Source organism: Rhipicephalus sanguineus, chromosome 1 (genome assembly GCF_013339695.2).
Source record: "Rhipicephalus sanguineus isolate Rsan-2018 chromosome 1, BIME_Rsan_1.4, whole genome shotgun sequence".
Classification (NCBI taxonomy): Eukaryota; Metazoa; Arthropoda; class Arachnida; order Ixodida; family Ixodidae; genus Rhipicephalus; species Rhipicephalus sanguineus.
This window is the reverse complement of record NC_051176.1, coordinates 166,867,514-166,887,513: the sequence shown is the minus strand read 5'-3', so window position 1 is coordinate 166,887,513 and position 20,000 is coordinate 166,867,514. Positions and strand designations below refer to the sequence as shown.

The 20,000-nt window shown below is 44.0% G+C and overlaps 1 protein-coding gene across 1 annotated transcript in view; it reads right to left on the bottom strand.

Annotated features, from left to right (window-relative positions):
- Positions 1–225: 225 nt before the first annotated feature.
- The window catches only part of LOC119401752 (influenza virus NS1A-binding protein homolog B-like), an 89,858-nt gene continuing 70,083 nt past the window's right edge, over positions 226–20,000 (bottom strand). The window contains 3 exon segments of the mRNA XM_037668715.2: positions 226–2,439; positions 10,151–10,324; positions 15,089–15,214. Of these exon segments, the coding sequence (XP_037524643.1) occupies positions 2,114–2,439; positions 10,151–10,324; positions 15,089–15,214 (626 nt within the window). The 3' untranslated portion in view covers positions 226–2,113.

Below are 20,000 nucleotides of genomic sequence, written 5' to 3'. Positions count from 1 at the left end.
TATTAGGGACAACACAGTAAGATCGATTTCGATTGCCCGGGGTCCTTATGCACATTTAGATTAAAATGATCATTTTTGCATTTTGGCCTCATTTAAGATGCTTCCACCAAGGCCAATTATTCAAACTCATGACTCAGCAGTATAAAGCTTGATTTACATTACATCAAAGTCCTTTTTAAAAAATCATTAAAGGACTGATGGTTTCATGACAAACAGTGCTGCAACTACATATGTACACTTTATTTATATATGCATTTCCATATAGCCACATGGGAAACATGTCTGCATATTATGCCAGTACACATTCCAAAAGAAGGAAATACACTGTTCCCTTTTAATGATGATCCCCGAGAGTACAAAATGGTCACTGTATTCAATCATGTACTTTAAGCATATAGGAAATAACAGTAAACTGCATTTGTAGAAATCAGGCTCTCGCACCTCCTTGCCAGCTTTTCGAATACCCAAGGCTGGAAAATGGTGGGAATACTTGGGCAAGTTTTGGCATTGTTTAGCCAATTTGTATTGTAAAAATTACATAAGAAAACATACAAAATTTTTCCAGTGCAGCAAAATGTGCTTTCACAGCATTCAGGCACATGACCTTTAGTTAAAAGGCAGTGAGTACAGTAGGGTACGATCAACAGATGGTCAGGTCGCATTGATCCTGATTGTTCATCTTTCAAGGACGGGAAAGACATGTCCAACAGCAGTGGCAAAGAGATGGGGCTGCCAAGCTACCAGATGCGAAAAAGTATCGCTTTTAACAAAGGCAAGGAGGACAGGAGATACATAAATGCAGAGTTTATAGGAAAAATAATGTGGTCCGTGTCAATGTCTTTTGAATCTTGTTGGAAAACAGACCCAAAACGTATATTTGTGCCAACACCTCTTTCTGGCTCACAGTTTGCTTCAACAGTATGCATGCTTGTAACCTTAATACAATAATGGCTGTCATCACTGTTTCCTTTGTTAGAGTAGTCAACATGTTGGATCGTCAAGCAACAACATTAGAGGACCATCTGACAAATGAACTGTAACGGTCTATGTACATCTAACAGGCCTGCTTTCAGCAAGGTATAGTATATCTGATCACAAGAAATTCACAGCTAGACATATGTGCTTGAGTATATGAACAGAAATGCAGCAGTATTGAGCAATTCATACAGGCAGACTACACAATAATTTAGATAACTTTTGTCTACAGTATTCTAGTACACAACAATGATAGTAATTAATCAAAACTAATTTCTTTCATGACAGACATCCAACTATGTACCTCTTATGCTCTAAGCTCTGCCTCGTGTCCGCGATAAGCAAAAAAAGTGACTTGCCACATTCTTGTAAAACATGCAGCGTATGAAATAAAATTACTGCAACAAGCAGATTTAAACATTTGACAATACTAACAAAATTTGCTTTTGTACACTGTCTACCAAATTTGCTTGCTGTTTAGCGTAAAATATCGAACTACTTAATCAAACTTGACAGCTTCAGTTCTAGGACAGGCAAAGCAAAAATGTGACAGGTCTTCAGGCAAGAAGACCAAACAACTAATAAACACATCACTTCTGTGGATAAGTGTGTAAACAAAATACCTATACTTTGTTTTGAAGTTCAGCAAAGTATATGTTTTATACAATAATGACTGACTAACTCAACATAGTGTGAGCAGGTTTTTCTGTCTGTTGCACAAAAAAGTAGTTGTTCCCACATTTATTTCTACACCAGACCACTGATACAAGTATAGCACTTCATAGGATCATATGAAGTTTACTTCCATTTCTGAGAAATTCGTCAATCTTTAAATCAAACCGATGTTGCTGTCCATAGCGGCCGTGCTTGTGTAAAAAATAGGCAGGTTGTTCTTGCCATTGTCATTTATTGGTTCAAAGTGACAGCCAATATTGTTGGAAGAAAATTGGGGGAATAGGTTCTTTTGGTACACAGCATGCCTCCCATTGTTGTAAAAACATTGGAAATGGAATGGTGTGTATCAGGTGGCACACAGTTTCATGCAGATATAACACAGATTAATAAAACAAAAAAAAATTCAAGAGCAGTGGCCACAGGGGGCACAACAAATATACAGGTAACAGGGGACAGGCAACTGCTAACGGCACTCCTCGGCCGAACCCTCACGTGAAGAGTCCCTGTCATCCTCTGCAATGCGGGGTATTGGCTGCAGGGCCTCTGACTTTGCCACAAATGTGGTCCACTCGTTGGTGCGAGCATCGAGAAATTCAACGGTGTTGAGGAAGGCCTTGCCATTGAAGCCACCCACAGCAAAAAGCCGGCTGCCAACTACAGCAACGCCCACATTGGCGCGGCAGCTGGTCAATGAGGGGCCAGGGCTCCAACTGTTGGTCTGTGCATCATACACTTCAACACTGCAGAGGGAGCGCACCCCGTCATGGCCACCAACTGCATAAAGCTTCCCTACATGAAAAGGAAAGAGTATGCATAATTCTGCCAATTCATAATAAAAAGCAATGCAATGGAACATCTAAGAAGAAAGAAAGGCTGACTGGTATAGCAACTACACCTGTGCACTGGTCCCAAAATTGCCGGCAGCAGCGCGCCGGTGTTTCCACCACTGGCGGCGGTGCGTGACCGGCATGGGGTTCATCAGATCGGCGGTGGCGTGGCGCGGTGGGGGGAGGGGGGTATATTCAAGAGCTGATGGGGAGAGAAATTTGTCCCTTGAATTTTGATAAAATTTTGTTTCACCAAAAGGGCGTAGCATTGAATGCAATAGCAAAATGTAATAATTATAATAACATCTGGGGTTTAACGTCCCAACACCACGATATGTTTATGAGGGACGCCGTAGTGCAGGGCTCAGGAAATTTCGACCACTCGGGCTTTTTAACGTGCACCTAAATCTAAGTACACAGGCCTCAAACATTTTCCCCTCCATCGAAAATGCAGCCATCGCGGCGGGGATTCGAATCCGTGACCTTCGGGTCAGCAGTCGAGTGCTATAACCACTAGACCACCATGGCGAGGCGATAGCAACATGTCGTAAGGTTATATGGATGAAGGCTAGGGAACTCTTTTTCATCTGATCTCGCGTAGCATCTACAAAACGCTGGTGTATGGCAACACGGCCACTCCCGGGAGAGAAGCGGTTTTCGTGCAGTATGTCATATCAGTGGTCACAGCGCGAAGCGGTGAGATCACAGCGCTCGCGACCACGCAGTCCCCTCCCCAAGCGTCTCTTCATGCTCCTTTGCCGAGTGAAAGACGGTTGGGGCATTTCCTTTCTGCTTGAAGAGCAATCGAGGGCAGGCCTCGCATGAAGGTTGATGTTATCGCATGCGCCCTCCATGCGATGGAGCTGGCCAGCTCGTTTCATCTCTGCTTAAGCCGTGTTCCTCGCCAGCGCTGGCGAGCTTCTATTCGCGGGTAGGACATACGATGCACAGAGCAATGTTACCGATTTGAACTTTACACGGAATATGACGGCGACGGTGAGAACCTCTTTCTTATCCATATAATTGCTATCGCAATAAAAATATACAATAACTGTGGAAGCGGGCTCGCCTTTTTCCTGGAAAGCTGCATCGTCTCCGCTGTAAAGAGTTTGTCCGTTTGAATAATCAAATAATTCGGCGCCTTTTTCATTGGTTCCGTTCTCGCCTTCACTACCCTTCTTACAAGGGATACATTTCCACGCCACTTATTTATTCATAAAGCACGCGTACAATGTCAGCACTAAGTGTTGAACCTATCAAGATTTCGCACTTGTTGGCTACGCTCTTATCTCTGCATGCGCAGTCTCAAACACACAAAATCGAGCGAAATCAGTTAATCGCGCATGATGGTCATACAAGAGATGCAAGAACGGGTGGGCGACTGCATGGCGAAGCATCGAGGGAGGCAATTCACAACTGTTATTTCTCATATACGGACCATACAAGAGTATGTACCCTAATGATGTCACGTGAATCACTGTTATGACGTCACGAAGTCACCAAAAAGACGAGAAATGACAAGAGAGAATAGCGTGCTCGTTTTTCCCATGCAAGAGGTGATACCTATCAATCAGCTGAGCGTGATGGTCTACGTGAGAAACAGCTGTTTGCTCTCTTGACTTTTCTCTCATGTCCACGTTTCCACGTCCTGTCTTTTTAACACGAACACCTACAAACTAGCTCAGCTACATTCTAATGGTAAATTCCATTGGCGGATTCGCGGTGGCCGATGAACTCTGCGCCGGAGCACTCCACTCTGGTGGAGAGCAACCGAAGCAATCTGTCAATGGAACACAAGCACCCTCGCCAGAGCAAATGGTAGGTGGCGCTAGCGCACATCTGCTTCCCAAGTGCCCAGCATTCCTTGCGTTTCGCGCCGTTTTCACCTCCGTGGACGCAAGCGGAGAGAACGGGTGCTATTGGACAGCACATTGCATCGCGCACGCGATACGCCATGCACTGCGCACGTGCGGGGAGCTTGCGACTTTCAGTCGAATCCGCCGCTTTTTGTGGAATAGAGAGAGCTGCTTCGTGGAGTGAATCTGGCGGCAGAGCTGCTCCAGATCTGCCAATGAAACATACAGGGAGCACTCTCAATCCGCCAATGGAACAGACTTGCTCTGAATGGAACAGAAAAACTGGTACCGGAAGTGCTCCGAATCTGCCAATGGAATTCACCATAAGTTTATCATTGTCTTTACTTGTATTTATTGATTTACTCGAGTAAGAATAACAGGAAAAAAATTGTACTAACGCATTAATATATATTACTTATCTATTTTATTTATCTATGCACAGTGTACTAGGTCCAAGACTCCAAGAATATGCTATCCAGCGAGTTGGGTTGTCACCCTTTAAGGCTGCAGGACGCGGCAGCGTTGAGGTCAGGAAATACTCGAGAGACTACTGGAGGAGAGAAAGATACAACTTCTAGGGAGCTATTCTCGATGTGCCCATTCAGAGGATATGTCTACAGTCGATTTCGCCAGAGCAAGTTCAGTTACTTGAAAAAGCGGGGAGCCATGATGTCACCTTGCTCTTAACCACGTCGACGCACCGAACCCGCCAGCACATTTCCAGTTTAAGAAGAAAGTGGACGTAATGTACAGTAACAGGCACATGTCAAGTCTGAACTCGCATATGAATGTGTTTCAGATGTTTGAGAACGATGCAGGGAATGCGTACTGGCCTTCACAGCAGTGTTATACGGGTGGCCACATTAAACCTAAATTGATGGCTAATGCAATCAAAGTGCAAGCACGGCCTCCGAGATGTACGCCCAAAAGCGGATCTCTGGGGGCTGCGTTTGTTGCGTTGAAGCACATTCCGTCCCTCCCATTTGTGTCGAGAGTTGTGAAAGCATCGTGACATCAAGATGACACTGCACAACAAGAACCGGAAACGGGGGGTGGGTGGGGGCGCCGAGCTACCTTCGGCGGCTGAAATCGGCGGCTGAAATGAACAGTCCATTACATGGACACATCGAGAAGAGCTCCCACAGCGAAGCGATGTATTTTATGCCCAGATTAAGTTCTGGTAAAGGAAATGATTAACGGCGGCGCACAGTTATAATAGCAACCACAAGAAAAGTGGCTACTATACCACCCACAGAGACTTGTACGAGATGCTTAAAAAATGCATTTAAAATAAATTACTGTGTACTGCATGGAAAAGTGTTTCAGTAGTGCACAAAATATTGAATTAGAAGAGCATTTCAGTAGACTATATTATAGCACTCTAAAAAAGTATCCTGTGACACTGAAGATGCTCCCAAGACACATTTTCTTTTGAAATCTGAAAAAAGCAAGTGCATTTGATGGAGGCAACATGAGAGAGAGAGAGAGAGAGAGAGCGAGGTGATCAAGTCAGACAGAAGACTGCTGTGGCACTGTCACCTCTTAACCTGTCTGAACAATTCAAGGCAGCACAGAAGTTCTATAGTTTCGTGCTATATAAGAGAATAGTGTTGTACACGCCAATTGGAATGAACAGTGCCAATTTCATCTGGCAAGAGTTGACCCAATGATACACGTAGAGGAAAGGGTGTTCCATGAATGTTGAGCAGTGTGTTCTTAAAAAAGTCACAGTTTCGCCACAAGGGCGAAGCAATGAATGCGATAGCAAGGAACTAATGCTATACGAAGTGAGGCTCGCCAATGGATACTCTCAGTTTGAACAGCGCTTCTGTTGCAAAGGCGGCCGAAGCAGCCAAGGAAACTAGCGTGCTTCAAGTGTCGAGCTGTGACACTTGATAGTTCGCGCTCATCTTCTGTTTGTTCGTTTAGCGGCATCCCTGAGCTCGAGTGACATTCGTACGCGCCGTAACATGAGCGCGGACATCACGGTGAAAGCGTGAAACATTCCTCTACCCCTCGCCACGAGAAAACCACGCGAGCAGACAGCGGAAGGGCAAGCTTCTCCCATGCGCAAATATAAGAAAAGCGAGCGAGCTCGCCGACGACTTTTAAATGCGCCCGTCGGACTCCTAGCGCCACCTCGCTGGTAATGAAGAAATGCTTATATTATCGCCTGCTGTCTCTGAGTGCATCCAGCACTAAAGGGTGTGTATATAACGCTCGCCGTTAGCTACGTGGAGGATCTGCATTTCGTGGCGTAGTGGATAGCGCCGCTCGCTGCGGAGCAAGAGGTCCCTGGATCGATTCCGCGCTTCGGAAGCATTTTTCCGAATTATTTTTCTTTGGGGCCTTCATATATATATACATACTTATACATATACGGTGCATGACGGCGGCGACGGCAAAATCCAGACGAGACTGTCCATATAATTGCTATCGCAATAAAAGGTTATGTCTCGTCTTGTCTCGCTGCAACATACCTGCCTATGTGCGCCGAAAATACAGTTCCTTTTGTACGCGAACACATGAGCAGGTTTAAGTGTCACACTCCCAGGTCTCATTCTAGCAGGATGTAAGGTAGTGCAGGCCTTGTCAAGTTTGTGTGTTTGCAAACCTAAGAGAGTTTGAGTGCACACAAGCTTACAGCCTGCTAATGTCGAACAAAGGAATTGCGCCTGTAGGCCACAAATGTTGGCACTGTACTCTCTAAAAGAACAGAGAGACTGGATTTTCCTGCAAAGTACTTGAAATACTGATTACAAGATACTCTGAAATGTACTTAGGTTCCAGCAAAGATTGCCTTCTCTCAGTATTTTCAATATAAGAAAATATACTTTAAAAAGTATTTAAAGGGAGACTAAAGAGAGAAACGATTTTTCTCGTACTAGTAAATTACAAAGAAAGGGAGATTGACAACCACCCTGGGTGGTGGTCAATTTCCCTTTCTTAACCCTTCCCCCACCTCGCGGGACTCCGCAGAACTGATTTGCAAAAACAGTAAATTACTCTTTTCACAATACCAAAAAACATCTCGCTGCAAGAAGATGCTCAGTAAGAGAGAAAATGCACAAAAAAAAAAATGCAAGTGGCAATGCCACCTTGACGTTCCCCCACACCAGTAAAGTTACTCTACCTTTAAAGTAGAGTAACTTTCGTAGAGGTGTCTGCAAGTCTGCACCCACATTATCTTTTATGCTGCCATATGTGTTAGCAAACCACAAAGTTCAAACTTGTCAATTCAGTCTTAGAAACCTTTATTTATTAACCCTTTCCCTACTGAAGACGAGCTGGGCTCATCCACCATGAAAAAAGCATTTGGGGGCGCCACAGTTTACCTACCCCGATTCATTTTACTGCATTCTCTGGCTTGAACGGACGGCAAAGTAAAAAAAAAAATTTCAAAATGCGTGCAAAGCATGCAATATGCAATTAGGTTGAGAAAGGACTTGATTCTGGTAACCGGAATAAGAAGATTGCGCGGTCCTCTGGTGTGCGAGTGGCTCGTGCATGCCGGCAGCAGCTCCGTTCAGAAAAACAGAGCGAAAATGAGCTTTTTTGCCAAAGTTTCGTAAAATTAAGAAGATTTTGAGTTTCTCTAAATCATCGGAGTAGGTCAAAAACTGCGCCTAGACGGAACAGCAGCGGACGCTGTTAGATATAAGGAAACCCCAACGGGTGCGTCAAGGTTTGTTTTCATGGACAATCTCTAGTCCCTGCACTTTATTTTTTAAATTTCAGACATTTCCTGCACCGAAGACTGCAATGGTTACGGCACTTTCCGCGGTGCTGCACAGTGAAGCCAATCCTTTGCATATTAAAAAAAAAAAAAAATACATATTTTGCGTGTATCTTGTGAATAAAGCGCCTTTGAATAATTTTTGTAGTTGTTTCAGGAAACATAGAATCAAGTAGGCAAATAAAAAAAATAGGCATTTTAAAATCTTTTTCGGCCAAAAAAGCTCTAAAGAAAGGGTTAAACCCAGAAGAAATTAAACTTTTAGAATCAATTAGGCAAATAAAAAAATCGGTATTTTTAAATAGTTTTTGGCCAGAAAACTCTGTAAAGAAAGGGTTAAACCCAGAAGAAATTAAACTTTTAGAAACAATAGCAGTAGTTCTGAATTTAGTAAATTAGAGATCAGAACGTATGAAAAAGCTTCATAATGAAAAAAAAAAAAGAAAGAAAGAAAAACTTGGCGATTAGCTTGAAAAATTGTCTGCTCCTGCTGTAACTGTCCTGGTCTGTAAAAAGGCCTCAAAAGCTAGTTTGTAGAGTATTACTATTAAATGCCTGTCGTACAGGCACCTTTAAGAGCTGTGCCAGTGTTCCTAACGATTCCCAATCAACAGAAAAATCAGGAACTCATGCAATGTGATAAAACTAATGGCTACCAATCAGTGCTGCCAGATGCTACCGAGCAACAAGCGAATACCTATCACAAAAGAAGTGGAAACATAATGAATTTTCCCGTTCTTGAGAATATTTTTAATTATAATTTAAAAAATGTCACTGAAATACTAAGGGGAGTTTAAAAAATAACCTAACTCTTTTCTACAGCAAAAATATGCGCAACTATGAACGAAAGCGCATATCTACTTGACATTGTCTCCAGGGTAGCCTTTTTCGGTTGAAGGCACGTTTGCACTCAACCATTGGAGTCTACCACTCAACCATAGGTGTGCATATGGGGGCGGGTGAGTAGGGGCGGCCTTCCTTCCCCCCCCCCCCAAGTCACCTTAAAGGGGCATGGAGGGGGCACAAAATATATACCACATATGTTGACTTAGTAGGACGAGGGGGGGGGGGGGCTGCGATGAATCTTCACCTCTTTTGATGGGGAACCCTTCACACGCCTACGCACTCAACTACTCAGTCATCGACAAACACGCTATTAGTGAATGACAAACGTGCATTGGTGAACGTGACGATCACTAAAATAACTATATTTCCTGAAAAAATACAAATAAGCCAAAAGAAAATGCGACAAGCGACTGGAAAATTCTACAAGCGACTCGGCGAAAAAAGACGCCCAAATCCACTCATCATAAGCGGAACTGGAAACTCTGCTACCAATTGTTTGTTTTTGTTTGATTCCTCTGCCGAGAACTTTTTTTCTACATTAGGTCATCACGACAAGACACGCATGAACAAACATAACTGGCCTACTTCCTAGTTCTTGGCTGCTGTTTGCAGTAAAATTTCTTGGCAATAGCTTGGGCAATATAATAGATGCTTTCATTGAAATAAATATCATAGAAAAAGCCCAATAGGAACAAAGCACATGGGAGAAGTACTTATCATGGACTATGTGCAAGTGGCAGTCTTGCACAATGTGGCCAACAAGAATTTCTCCGTAGCTCACTTTACATAGCTTACCATCTGGCTTGCAATGTCAAGAGGGGGTACAGTGTTACTCCACTACTACTTCTGCACACTGAAAAACTCCAATAGGGGACTTTTCTGGATGGATTCAAGCTAGCTCACTACAGCCTTTTTTTTTTACATTTCACTGGCCCAACAAATTTTTATAGCAGCAATGAGTTACTAGTGCCAATAGCTGAGAGCCCTATACGCATCTGTCTACTTGTCAGCCCACACACGTATCCAGGTGCGGCGCCAGGATTTTTTTACGGGGGAGGGCACCCACGACAAATGAGTTCCTTCAGGGGGGCACAGAGGCAGAGAACTTATGCTTTGTGTTTTAAATGTATTTCTTCTTAGGGGGGCAAAGGGGGGCAGGCGGAAATATTCGGGAGGCTGCTGCCATCGCCCCCCTTGCACATATCTAAAAGTATAAATCGCAGAAGGCCTCATACCATTGTACTCCACCACTCCACAGCCTCTCCTGGCATTCTGCAGAGATGCCACCTCTGCCCAAGTGTTGGTTATTGGGTTGTACTTTTCCACTGAGGCCACACACGTCCAGGAGTCACAGCCACCAACAGCATACACCTCTCGATTCAAGCAAGCCACCCCTGCTTGGTAGCGCCCTGAAAAATGCGAGTATTCAAAGGAACATTTGAATAACATTTTGATGTATGTAAGTAGAACCCCGCTGATACGTTTTTGAAGGGACCGTAGGAAATAAACGTAAGAGACGGGAAACGTAAGAGCCGAAAAACAGGAAAAACGGCAAAATATTTAGTGGTACAGAATTTTATTTCAATTCTTACGAGCAGCACGAAAATTGGCGCGCTCAGCCGCGATCTAGTCGATGGATAGAAACGCGGAGCTTAGGACGGCCTCATCCACAGAAATGTAATCAACGTATGTGATTTCTTTAACACCAACAGCTGTAGTCATGAAAGAACTAAGCACACGCAATCACGACTGGCGCGGCGAGTCCGACCGCGAACCGCACGCACGACCAGGCAGCCTCCAACCAGCTCGAACTCCTCCCGTTCTCCGACAAATAACGATGATGATGAGTCTACGCCAACGCGATGGCAGAAGTGAAGGCCTTGCTTTCGCAAGCAATTACGTCATACACGCCATGTTTGCGCAATACAAATATCAAAGGCTATGCTTTTGTCAATAGTAAATGCAAATCTCGAAGGCCTTGCTTTCGCGAGCAGTTACATCATAGACGCCATCTTTGCAATTTGAATCTCGAAGGCCATGCTTTTGTTTGCATCAATTGAAAGATTCTGTAGCTTGCACCTCTCATGCGGCTAATATTACGGTCAAACGAGGCCAAGCTGCGTGAAAATGCACCATGGCCGCTCTCTTTAGTAGTCACTCGGTCGGCTCCGAGCGCACTTCGCGACGTCATAATTGTATCCTATGGGAGCTATGCCGGGACCGGCGGAAAACGACGTAACAGCCGGGAAAACGCAGCAGTGAGGAACGTAACAGCGGGGTTCCACTTAATACACACATACCCAGTAACACAAAGACGCGCATAATAGTGAAACTTGTGCAGAATACAAGGAGATATTTGGCAGTATTGAAAAGCAAAAAAGAAAGAAGATTCATCAGTGCATAATACAAGTGAGGTAAACTAAATAAAAACAAGTGTTTAACACAAGTCTTTGCACTTTAATCATTGTTGTTTTTGGTTGTACCGTTTTGTAACAGCTCCTCGTACGAGAACCCTTTGCAGAGAGTGATTTTCTGTGCTAGACTGTCTTATACGTGTGAATATTTTTTTAATATCTGGGGTTTAACGTCCCAAAACCACGATATGATTATGAGGGACGTCATAGTGGAGGGCTCCGGAAATTTCGACCACCTGGGTTTCTTTAACGTGCACCTATATCTACGTGCATGGGCCTCAAACATTTTCGCCTCCATCGAAAATGCAGCCACCGCGGCCAGGATTCGATCCTGCGACCTTCGGGTCAGCAGTCGAGTGCCATAACCACTAGACCACCGTGGCGGGGCTGTCTTATACGTTTGATATACTGCGTTTCTTAAAAGCATGACACACAATGTCCTCCAGAATGCGCATCTATGCATTCACAATTCATTTGCACAGCATGGCTGGTGATGTCTGCATGTACTTTTCATGGTTAGCATGTTGGCTTGTACGGTGCTGAAATGCACACTTGTTTATTCTGCCAGTATATTATGGCTCATCCTGTAAACTAGAAGATGCTGAGAGTGGCTATAGCCATGCAGATATAATGGGATCAAAATTTAAGAGCTCGATTTCTAGTTGAAATTTCGGTTTCGATCCGCATCTAAGTACGAGGTTTAAATCTGGGATGCCAAGGATTGGAAAAATTCTACATGGGAGTCATTACAGTAACGTACATATATACACAAATGTGTAAAAATGCACGCATGCATGCATGCACGCACACGCACGCACGCACGCACACACACACACACACACACACACACACACACACACACACACACACACACACACACACACACACAATGACAGCTTTGCAATTAGAAAAATTGTAATTGGGGTACTCGATAGAGAACCACTGAAAGCAAATTACTGTAATTTGTAATGCTAACAAAAAGGAGAATACTCTTTTTTAGTGTTTTGAGGCAGGCTCTTTCTATTTCTGTGTAGCACAGTACTTGCAGAAAAATTTAGCCATGCTACAGTGCCATATCAGCTGTAGGAGTCTGCCATAGGTCAGCAAACTCACTCATTTGTCGACTCACTCAGACTCAGATCGGGCCGTGAGTCTGAGTGAGTCCGGGTGAGTAATATTTTGGTGAGTGAGTCCAAGTGAGTCCGGTTGAGGAAAATTTTGGTGAGTCTGAGTGAGTCCTAAGTGCAACATATATTTCTTGAGTGAGTGAGTGAGCTCCACATTTTTTACCGACCTATGGTGGTGTCACACCTGTTCCCTTTTTGCCATATAGAAGAGTGAATACTATGGCCTAATGCCTTCTTTCTCTTCAGAAATAATGCATGTCAATAACTATGATTTTATACATAGTAGGCAAGAGACTTGTTTCACTACTTGCATTCATGACAAACAATAGAAAGGTAACATTCATGAATAGACAGGTAACATTCATGAAGTTTCATACTTTTATGTAGCAAAACATGACATAATTATTACATCAAAGCTGAATCTGTCCACTGCCAAAAGAGTAAAGTTAAGCGTTTATGAGGCCAGTGGCAAAAGTCCACTGCTAATGCTTTTGGGGAAAACACGGTACTAGTTCGCATAATGGAAGCACAAAAGTGCACTACTAATAGTACTACAAGATTTGATTAAACATTATACACACAAGCTCTAGCTGTAATATATGCAGTAGTTATTACAAAGAAAACATTGCGGAACAAAACAGCAGTGCAAAACATGCATAGTGAGAGAACTGTACAACCACACTATAGGTGTAGCTCTTGCACTGCTGCCTGCCATAAATGTAAGACAGCATAGCAAACTAAACTGGAAATGTAGAAGACTTCACCTAAAACTTAAGAAAGACTCCACCTAAAGCTTAAGAAAGAATTTCCACAAGTTGTTTTTGTTTGAAAAGTGTGAGAATTTATAAGTTTACTGGGGGGAACAAAAGAAGGCGTCTTGTGTGAGTTGTACTTTGTTTAAGATGCATACTATGACAGTAGCTTTAGCTGCTTTGACTGATAGCATTCTGTGGTTTTATCATCAGCTACTAGACAGGGTGCCAACACAGCCTTTGTTGTCTGCCTCCAACTCGACAAGGTGTTCAAAGTGAGGACATTAGAGCAGACTGATGATGGAAAACAAGGCTGCGATTATCAGACAAGTGCAATGTAGCCAGCAATAAGTGAATGCCACAAAGGAATTAAAAATCTCAAACCCGAGGATATCAGACCACTTAAACAAGGTGAGGAGTTTGGAAGCTGCCAATAAATCAACTGGACCTCAACTGAAGAGTGTCAATCAAGGTGCCTATCCAAAACTTGAAGCTATTCTGGTGCGGCTGAATAGCCATGATCACCAAGCAGGTGCCAGCATCTGGTGACATTTTAAAGAAAAAGGCAGAAACCCTGGAAGTTCAGGTGAACATTGAGGGTTTAAGTGTAGTGACTGCTTGGTTTGAAATTTTATAAAGAAAAATAACTTAAGCTTTTAAAATATGTGCGGTGAAAGTGCTGCTGGAGACGAGTCAGCTGTTATTGCTGTGATAGGCTGCAGTCACTGCTCTGGCAGTTTGCACCAGATGACATGTTTAACTGTGATGCAATATATCTCACGTTTGTTGGGGACCTTTGCCATAGTGGCGAGCACGGCAAGGAATGCCTGACTGTCCATGTTGGCAGCAACATGGACAGCCGCTGATGTGTCACCAATGGAGTGGGTGGCCATGGAAACGCCATGATATCTTGCATGAGCACGTGACGAGAGGCTCATACTCGCGCTTAGCCTTTCATTTGACGCATAAAAACTGAAAATTTTTGTGTCAGTACCCAAAAGTTTCATTATGGTTTCGTTATGACCACCATCATGTAATGCAAAACATGGCTGATAATTCCTTGACAAGTTTCTGTGGCTCCTGCAATAGTTCTAAAACTTTCAAACTTCTAAATGTCCTGCTCTGCAACATATTCATTTTCGTGCCTCCCTTAATTGATTAACACTCTTGGCCCTCTTTAGATGCTATGCTGTGTCCCCCATGTTGCAATCTTTCATTTCGCTTAAAGCATTAGTGTTCACAGCAGTAATTCTGGACTTGTCATGAAACCCCAAACACTGCAATTAGAGTGATTAATAATTCTATGTTACCAGTTCATGGTGTAGTATTTTCTCCGCACTACACCATCTATCCCTCTACGGTTTCATCACTTACCATTCTTCACCTTCTCACAGTGACTGTCTTAAACCTTCCATTTGTTATTCTGTATGGTATGATCACAGATGCTTGCTACATATAGTTTTGTAAGATGCTTTCTTACACCCCCCTATGTGCACTTTCAACATCCCATGGCCCCCAATATATTTCAAAAAATATTCACAAATACGGAAAATATAAAATACTGTCAATTCATTTGAAACAGCTATCAAAATACCTCAAAATATGATATGCTAGTTCCATGCTCCAATATTTACAAATCCCAAGTAGGTGATGTGCTCATTTTTATATCAATTTTAAAAATAACTTTCAAGACTAGCATGATGTGCCAGGATCTATGAACTACATTTAGAAAGAAGGTGCTTTTAGTAGCACTGTGTCATTCATCAAGATGAAGCACTTGATCATGACTGCTTGAGGCCCTAATAGAGAAGCATGACTGCTGCAGAATGTCAATAGTGCACTTCTAAAGGCCCCCACAAGGAAAAAAAACTGTGGCTTACCTAGCAGCATAGGAGCAGCACTGCTCCAAGTTTTGGTGAGAGGATCAAAGATATCACAGCATGAGAGGCCACGCTTGCCATTCCAGCCACCGACCACAAAGACCTTGTTGTCCAGGTTACAGACGCCTGCAGAAAACAGGGAGTGTAGCTAAGTCACTCTGCGAGAATGCTTCCCCAACAACCAGCGAGACTGAGTGCTGAAGTGATGAGTCAGACCGCCATCACGCTTGCTGTAGACAGCCATGGCCCATTTTTTTTTTCTTCACTCACACACTCATTCACACCAGGAAATGTTGCTTCGTTGTTGGCAACATCCTAGGATAAGAACAAGGAACGATGTCGGCAAACCTGGACAAACAGGCCTCAAAACTACCACACATACAGAAAAATCACTAATGAACAGCCAGATTGGATATTACAAAACACACACACACACGCATACACACACAAAATGAAACATGTGCAGTGCTAGATATATTAAAAATGATAAAAGAACTCATGGCTGGGCACATGTGTCGATTACCCATTGTGGAGAGCTTGACGAAAGGAAATAACAGTGAAAGAAGGCTGCAATGGTATTAACATTTTAACAAGCATGCATAACACTACTTTAAGTGATGATTAAAATAATGTGCATGTGAGGTCCATAAAAGACAAAGCAGTCAAGTGTGACAGAGAAAAGAAGACATTGACAATGTGCAGCAGTATGATAAACAGCACACAAACAGGGGAAAAAGAAAAAGAAAATGGGACCCCAAATCGGCAAGCATCCCTGTGATGTGAGCAGGCGCATCATGCGAGTGTGCAGTGGATATAAGCACTAACTGGAAACACTTATTGAGCACACTATTTTTTCAGAACAAAGGCAGCAAGCAAGACCTCCAGAAGTGCTGGAATTCTTTGTACTTCTGTGCATGGAAAAGAACAAAAAGTGGGAGCAGGGAACTTGAAAGAAAGATGGAAGGGGAGGAAGAGGAGGTAAGATTTCTTCTTACAAACATGCTGAGGAAAGAATAAGACTGTGGACAAGGTCAGAGAAAGCAAAGGAAAAAAAAATAAGCTGCAGCTGGTGTTGCAGATGTCGCCTCGAAGGGTAGTAGTGTGGATCTTGTTTGCAGCTGAGGGGGCAGAAGAGCTGTGGCTCAGCAGAGAAGCCTGCAACTGCAATCCAACGATCTAGGGAAGGTAAACGATGCTCGCCACTTGCTGGTCATCTCTATGTGCTTCTTTTTTGCTTGGTACCCTGGATTCCCACACTGTCGGCTTCACAAGTCCTCACCTGCACTGCCTCTATTTTGTATGCACCGCTTTGGTGTGCAGAATGTTTGCACTGCTGTGTTTTTTAGACAGTTTCATGTTCTCTTGCTGCGGCGGGAGGCAGAACTAGGAGTGTGGTGGGTGCTGGCTGATTCGACCTGAAAGCACAGCAAAAATGGAAACGGAGCATTACGTGCTTTTACTGCACTGAGCCGCAGGGCCCAAAAGTTCTCTTGGCTGGCATTCTTCTGCCCTCCAACTGAGATGCACAGACATGCGCACAAACACACACACACTTTTAGACAAAGCGCACAACACTCCTGAACAGCCACCCACACAGACACCACTAGCAACAAAACAGCCTACAAAGACAGAGAGGAGATGAAGATAAAGCCAAGAAGCACAATGTCTGTCGAAGTCCTGCAAAAAAAGATCCCATGAATATATGTGACAAAGAAAAAAAGGCATGACGCAAATGCGAAGAACAACAGTGCATGCTAATTAACCTAAATATCAAATGAGACACACCACGTCATAAGTTTTCTACCTCTCACCATTTGACAACTTTAAGCCAGTCAAATGCGCTTTCTACAATACAGAAATTAAATCAAAACAAGAAACAAGAAATACGGATTATAAACACGTGAAGTATCAGCACAGCTATACAAATTACATTTTGCAATAGACAATAATAAGCATGACACTTTCATTTAACTACAGAATACTTCAACTTTTGTTAACACATAACTGCAGGTAACCCAAGGAAATACACCTTGTAGGGTTTGCTTGCTGCACCTGTTTCCAGCTGTGCTGAAAGCTAATCAGGATCCCCAGCTTGAACAACAACATTTGCTCATGTAACCTCTTGCCCTCAACAGCCAGCCACACAAGCCTACAGCAACTCTCTTCGGAGGCACGCAGGCCTCTTCTACGCACGTGTGCTAGCACTGTGCATGTGCTGAGAAATAACGGCACAAGCAGTGTGCGTATAGCATCTATAGGGCAGTGCCCAACAACCTTATCCCCATTATGCTTAGGTTTATTTAACGCTTATACGCTCATTTTTTAAAGAACCTATCATGCTGGCTTCCAATTATCCTATCTTGGAATACAATCCAACAATGGCCATGTTTTTTAAACTTAACCAAGCTTTTTCCTATTGGCGGCGAGGAGTTACGGAGTCGCCCTCTATCGGACGCGCCTCGATTGCGTGCTAGGCAGGATGCCGCGGCGCGCGCCGCACAGGTTTTGCTGTGGGCGCTCTACAGAATCACCCCGCGGAAGCCCTCCGAGACATTTTTGCAGGTACTTTCGAAAAGAAATATGTTCTTTCCTGTCAAAAGAATGATTTTTGGAGGAACATAAAGCACAAGATAATCTACAGTCGCTGTCTCTCTGCAGAAAACCGAGCACCCGCTTCACGCGGTCACCGCGTTGGAGACCCCTGAACCGGCTTCTTGCGTGAATGGTAGTCACTCGCTGAGTGCAAAATATGTGAAATATCCCGTTAGAGTAGACTGCCCGTATAACCAAACGGAGCAAAACAGAAAGAAGCCTCAAGCCAGCGATCGCACGGGTTCGCGACGACTGACGGTGCCTCTGCACGTATGAGCGGCTGCATGTATGCTCGTACTGATGGTTTCGCTTTTGCTACGAGCGCGTTTTGGCACCGCGCTGTTAACTTTAGGCCGCAAAATATGAGAATTTGTGAGTACACAAACAACTACTGTTGCGCGGATGGTATCAGAGCAGTTCAAAAACAATTTCGTTACAACTACGGCTTCGGTGCGCATGACAACTTTGTGATGTGCCGTCCTGACGATTCAGTGTTTTTTTTTAATTTAGTCTACATTTCAATGTCATTTGACAAGTTGTCTCGCACTGCGTATTGATCGACCTTCTGAGCGGGCAAATGCTGCTGGTTCTGTTTCTTTATTCAGTGCATTCGTTTCGTTTGGTGCTCACACAAAACGTGATCGTGCAACGCCTTTTTTAATGCTCCTTAATTACCGTTCCATTTACATTCCAGTGAACTTGCGTCAGGGGAACGCAAGCTTGACTGAAAAAATGTTATTGCCAACATGAATGCAGCACACAGCCGCAGCATTTGACTCTCTCGCTATGTACGTCCACCAGCAAACGTCGCGTAGCTTATGAAGGCGAATGCCAGATGCCTCTTCAAACGGGAAGGTTGACCGTCGCAGCGTCAAGACGAGTGACGCAAAAAATAATCGTCACGTGATGAGGTCAACATATGACGTATTCATGACGTCACAGACCTCCTAAATTTGTAACTTCAATATGACATCACCATGACGTGCCATAACGAGATGTCACATGATGACGTATTCACACGTCATGGTCGCTTTGTATTGCCTCCGTGATCGGTCACGGAGGCCGTGCAAAACCGCGTTAGGTGCAGAACGCTTTCGGAGGGGGGGCGCGGGAGAATCAATACATCGACTGACAAGAAGAAGAAGGTGGCTTTCGCCTTCTAGTCATCTTTGGCGAATGCATAAGGGACCCTGTGCGTTTTTTAATTCAACGTATCTAAACAATGACTTGCGTATCTGCAGCCGAGTTTGTGGACGCTGAGCACAGGGCCAACAATCAAGAGGTCGCACGGGAGGGTTCTGAGATGGCATCGCACGTGGTAAAAGGTAGCGCCTTTTCCATTCTGTGGCAGATAAGCATCATTTGCCGGCGGGAAGCGCGCGTGAGCCATCGTCTCAGTGCGCGCTGTTAGCTTCTGACCGAACATCGCAGGCCCGACGCAGTAACGAGAGTCTTCGTCGCGGAAGTGCTTGTTGTACAGAAGACTCGTAGCCGATGGCTACTTGCCGGTTCTTAGCTTTACAAACCATGCTCCACGCAGTTTCTTGTCCCGCGGTTACCGGTGCAAGCTGACACTGGGCTCTGTTGCGTAAGCCCGGCACCGAGCGGTAGAGCCCCATGTTTGTCGCCTTCGGAGGCAGCCACCCTATTAAAATGGTTCCACTTGAGTAGAAAATGCGAGAAAACTTCCGTATTTGAACAGACCGCAGCGCATGTGGGACTTGAAACTCATTTTCAAAGCACGCGGCAGCGCTCCACAAGCAGCCGACGCGGCCGCTGAGACCACGTGATCCTGCCAAGCACGTCACGCCGACGGTGGCGCCAGCGTTTCCAGTGGTGGGCCTCGAGGCCAATAGTTCAAAATAAAATATATACAGCCTAACTAATTCGATGGTATAAACTAAGACAAAAAAAAAAGGCATCTTGAAGGAAAAAAAAAAAGGGCCTTTTGAAAGGAAAGTAGCAGGCACAGTTCCTGAGAAAGGAAACAAAGGAAATGCAAGCAAGCCAGATGACGATTATCAGTGTGGCAGCAAGACACCCCAAATACTGCCGTTTGGCTAAGAATGTAGTACGAGAAACTTGCCAGGATTAGTTTTCAAAATAATATTACAAAGATTATGTCACTGGAGACGAGCACACTGTAGTCCATTTTTGTTGCTAATTGAGGTTGCAAACATTGCTCAACATCAATACAGTGCCACATTTTTTTATTTGAATCTGATGCATTTGGAGAATGTAGCTTCACACATTTAAGTTACTGAAAATACCGTGCCGGACGTGTCACTCTCTCGAAATAATGCTTATGACTCATTTTTAG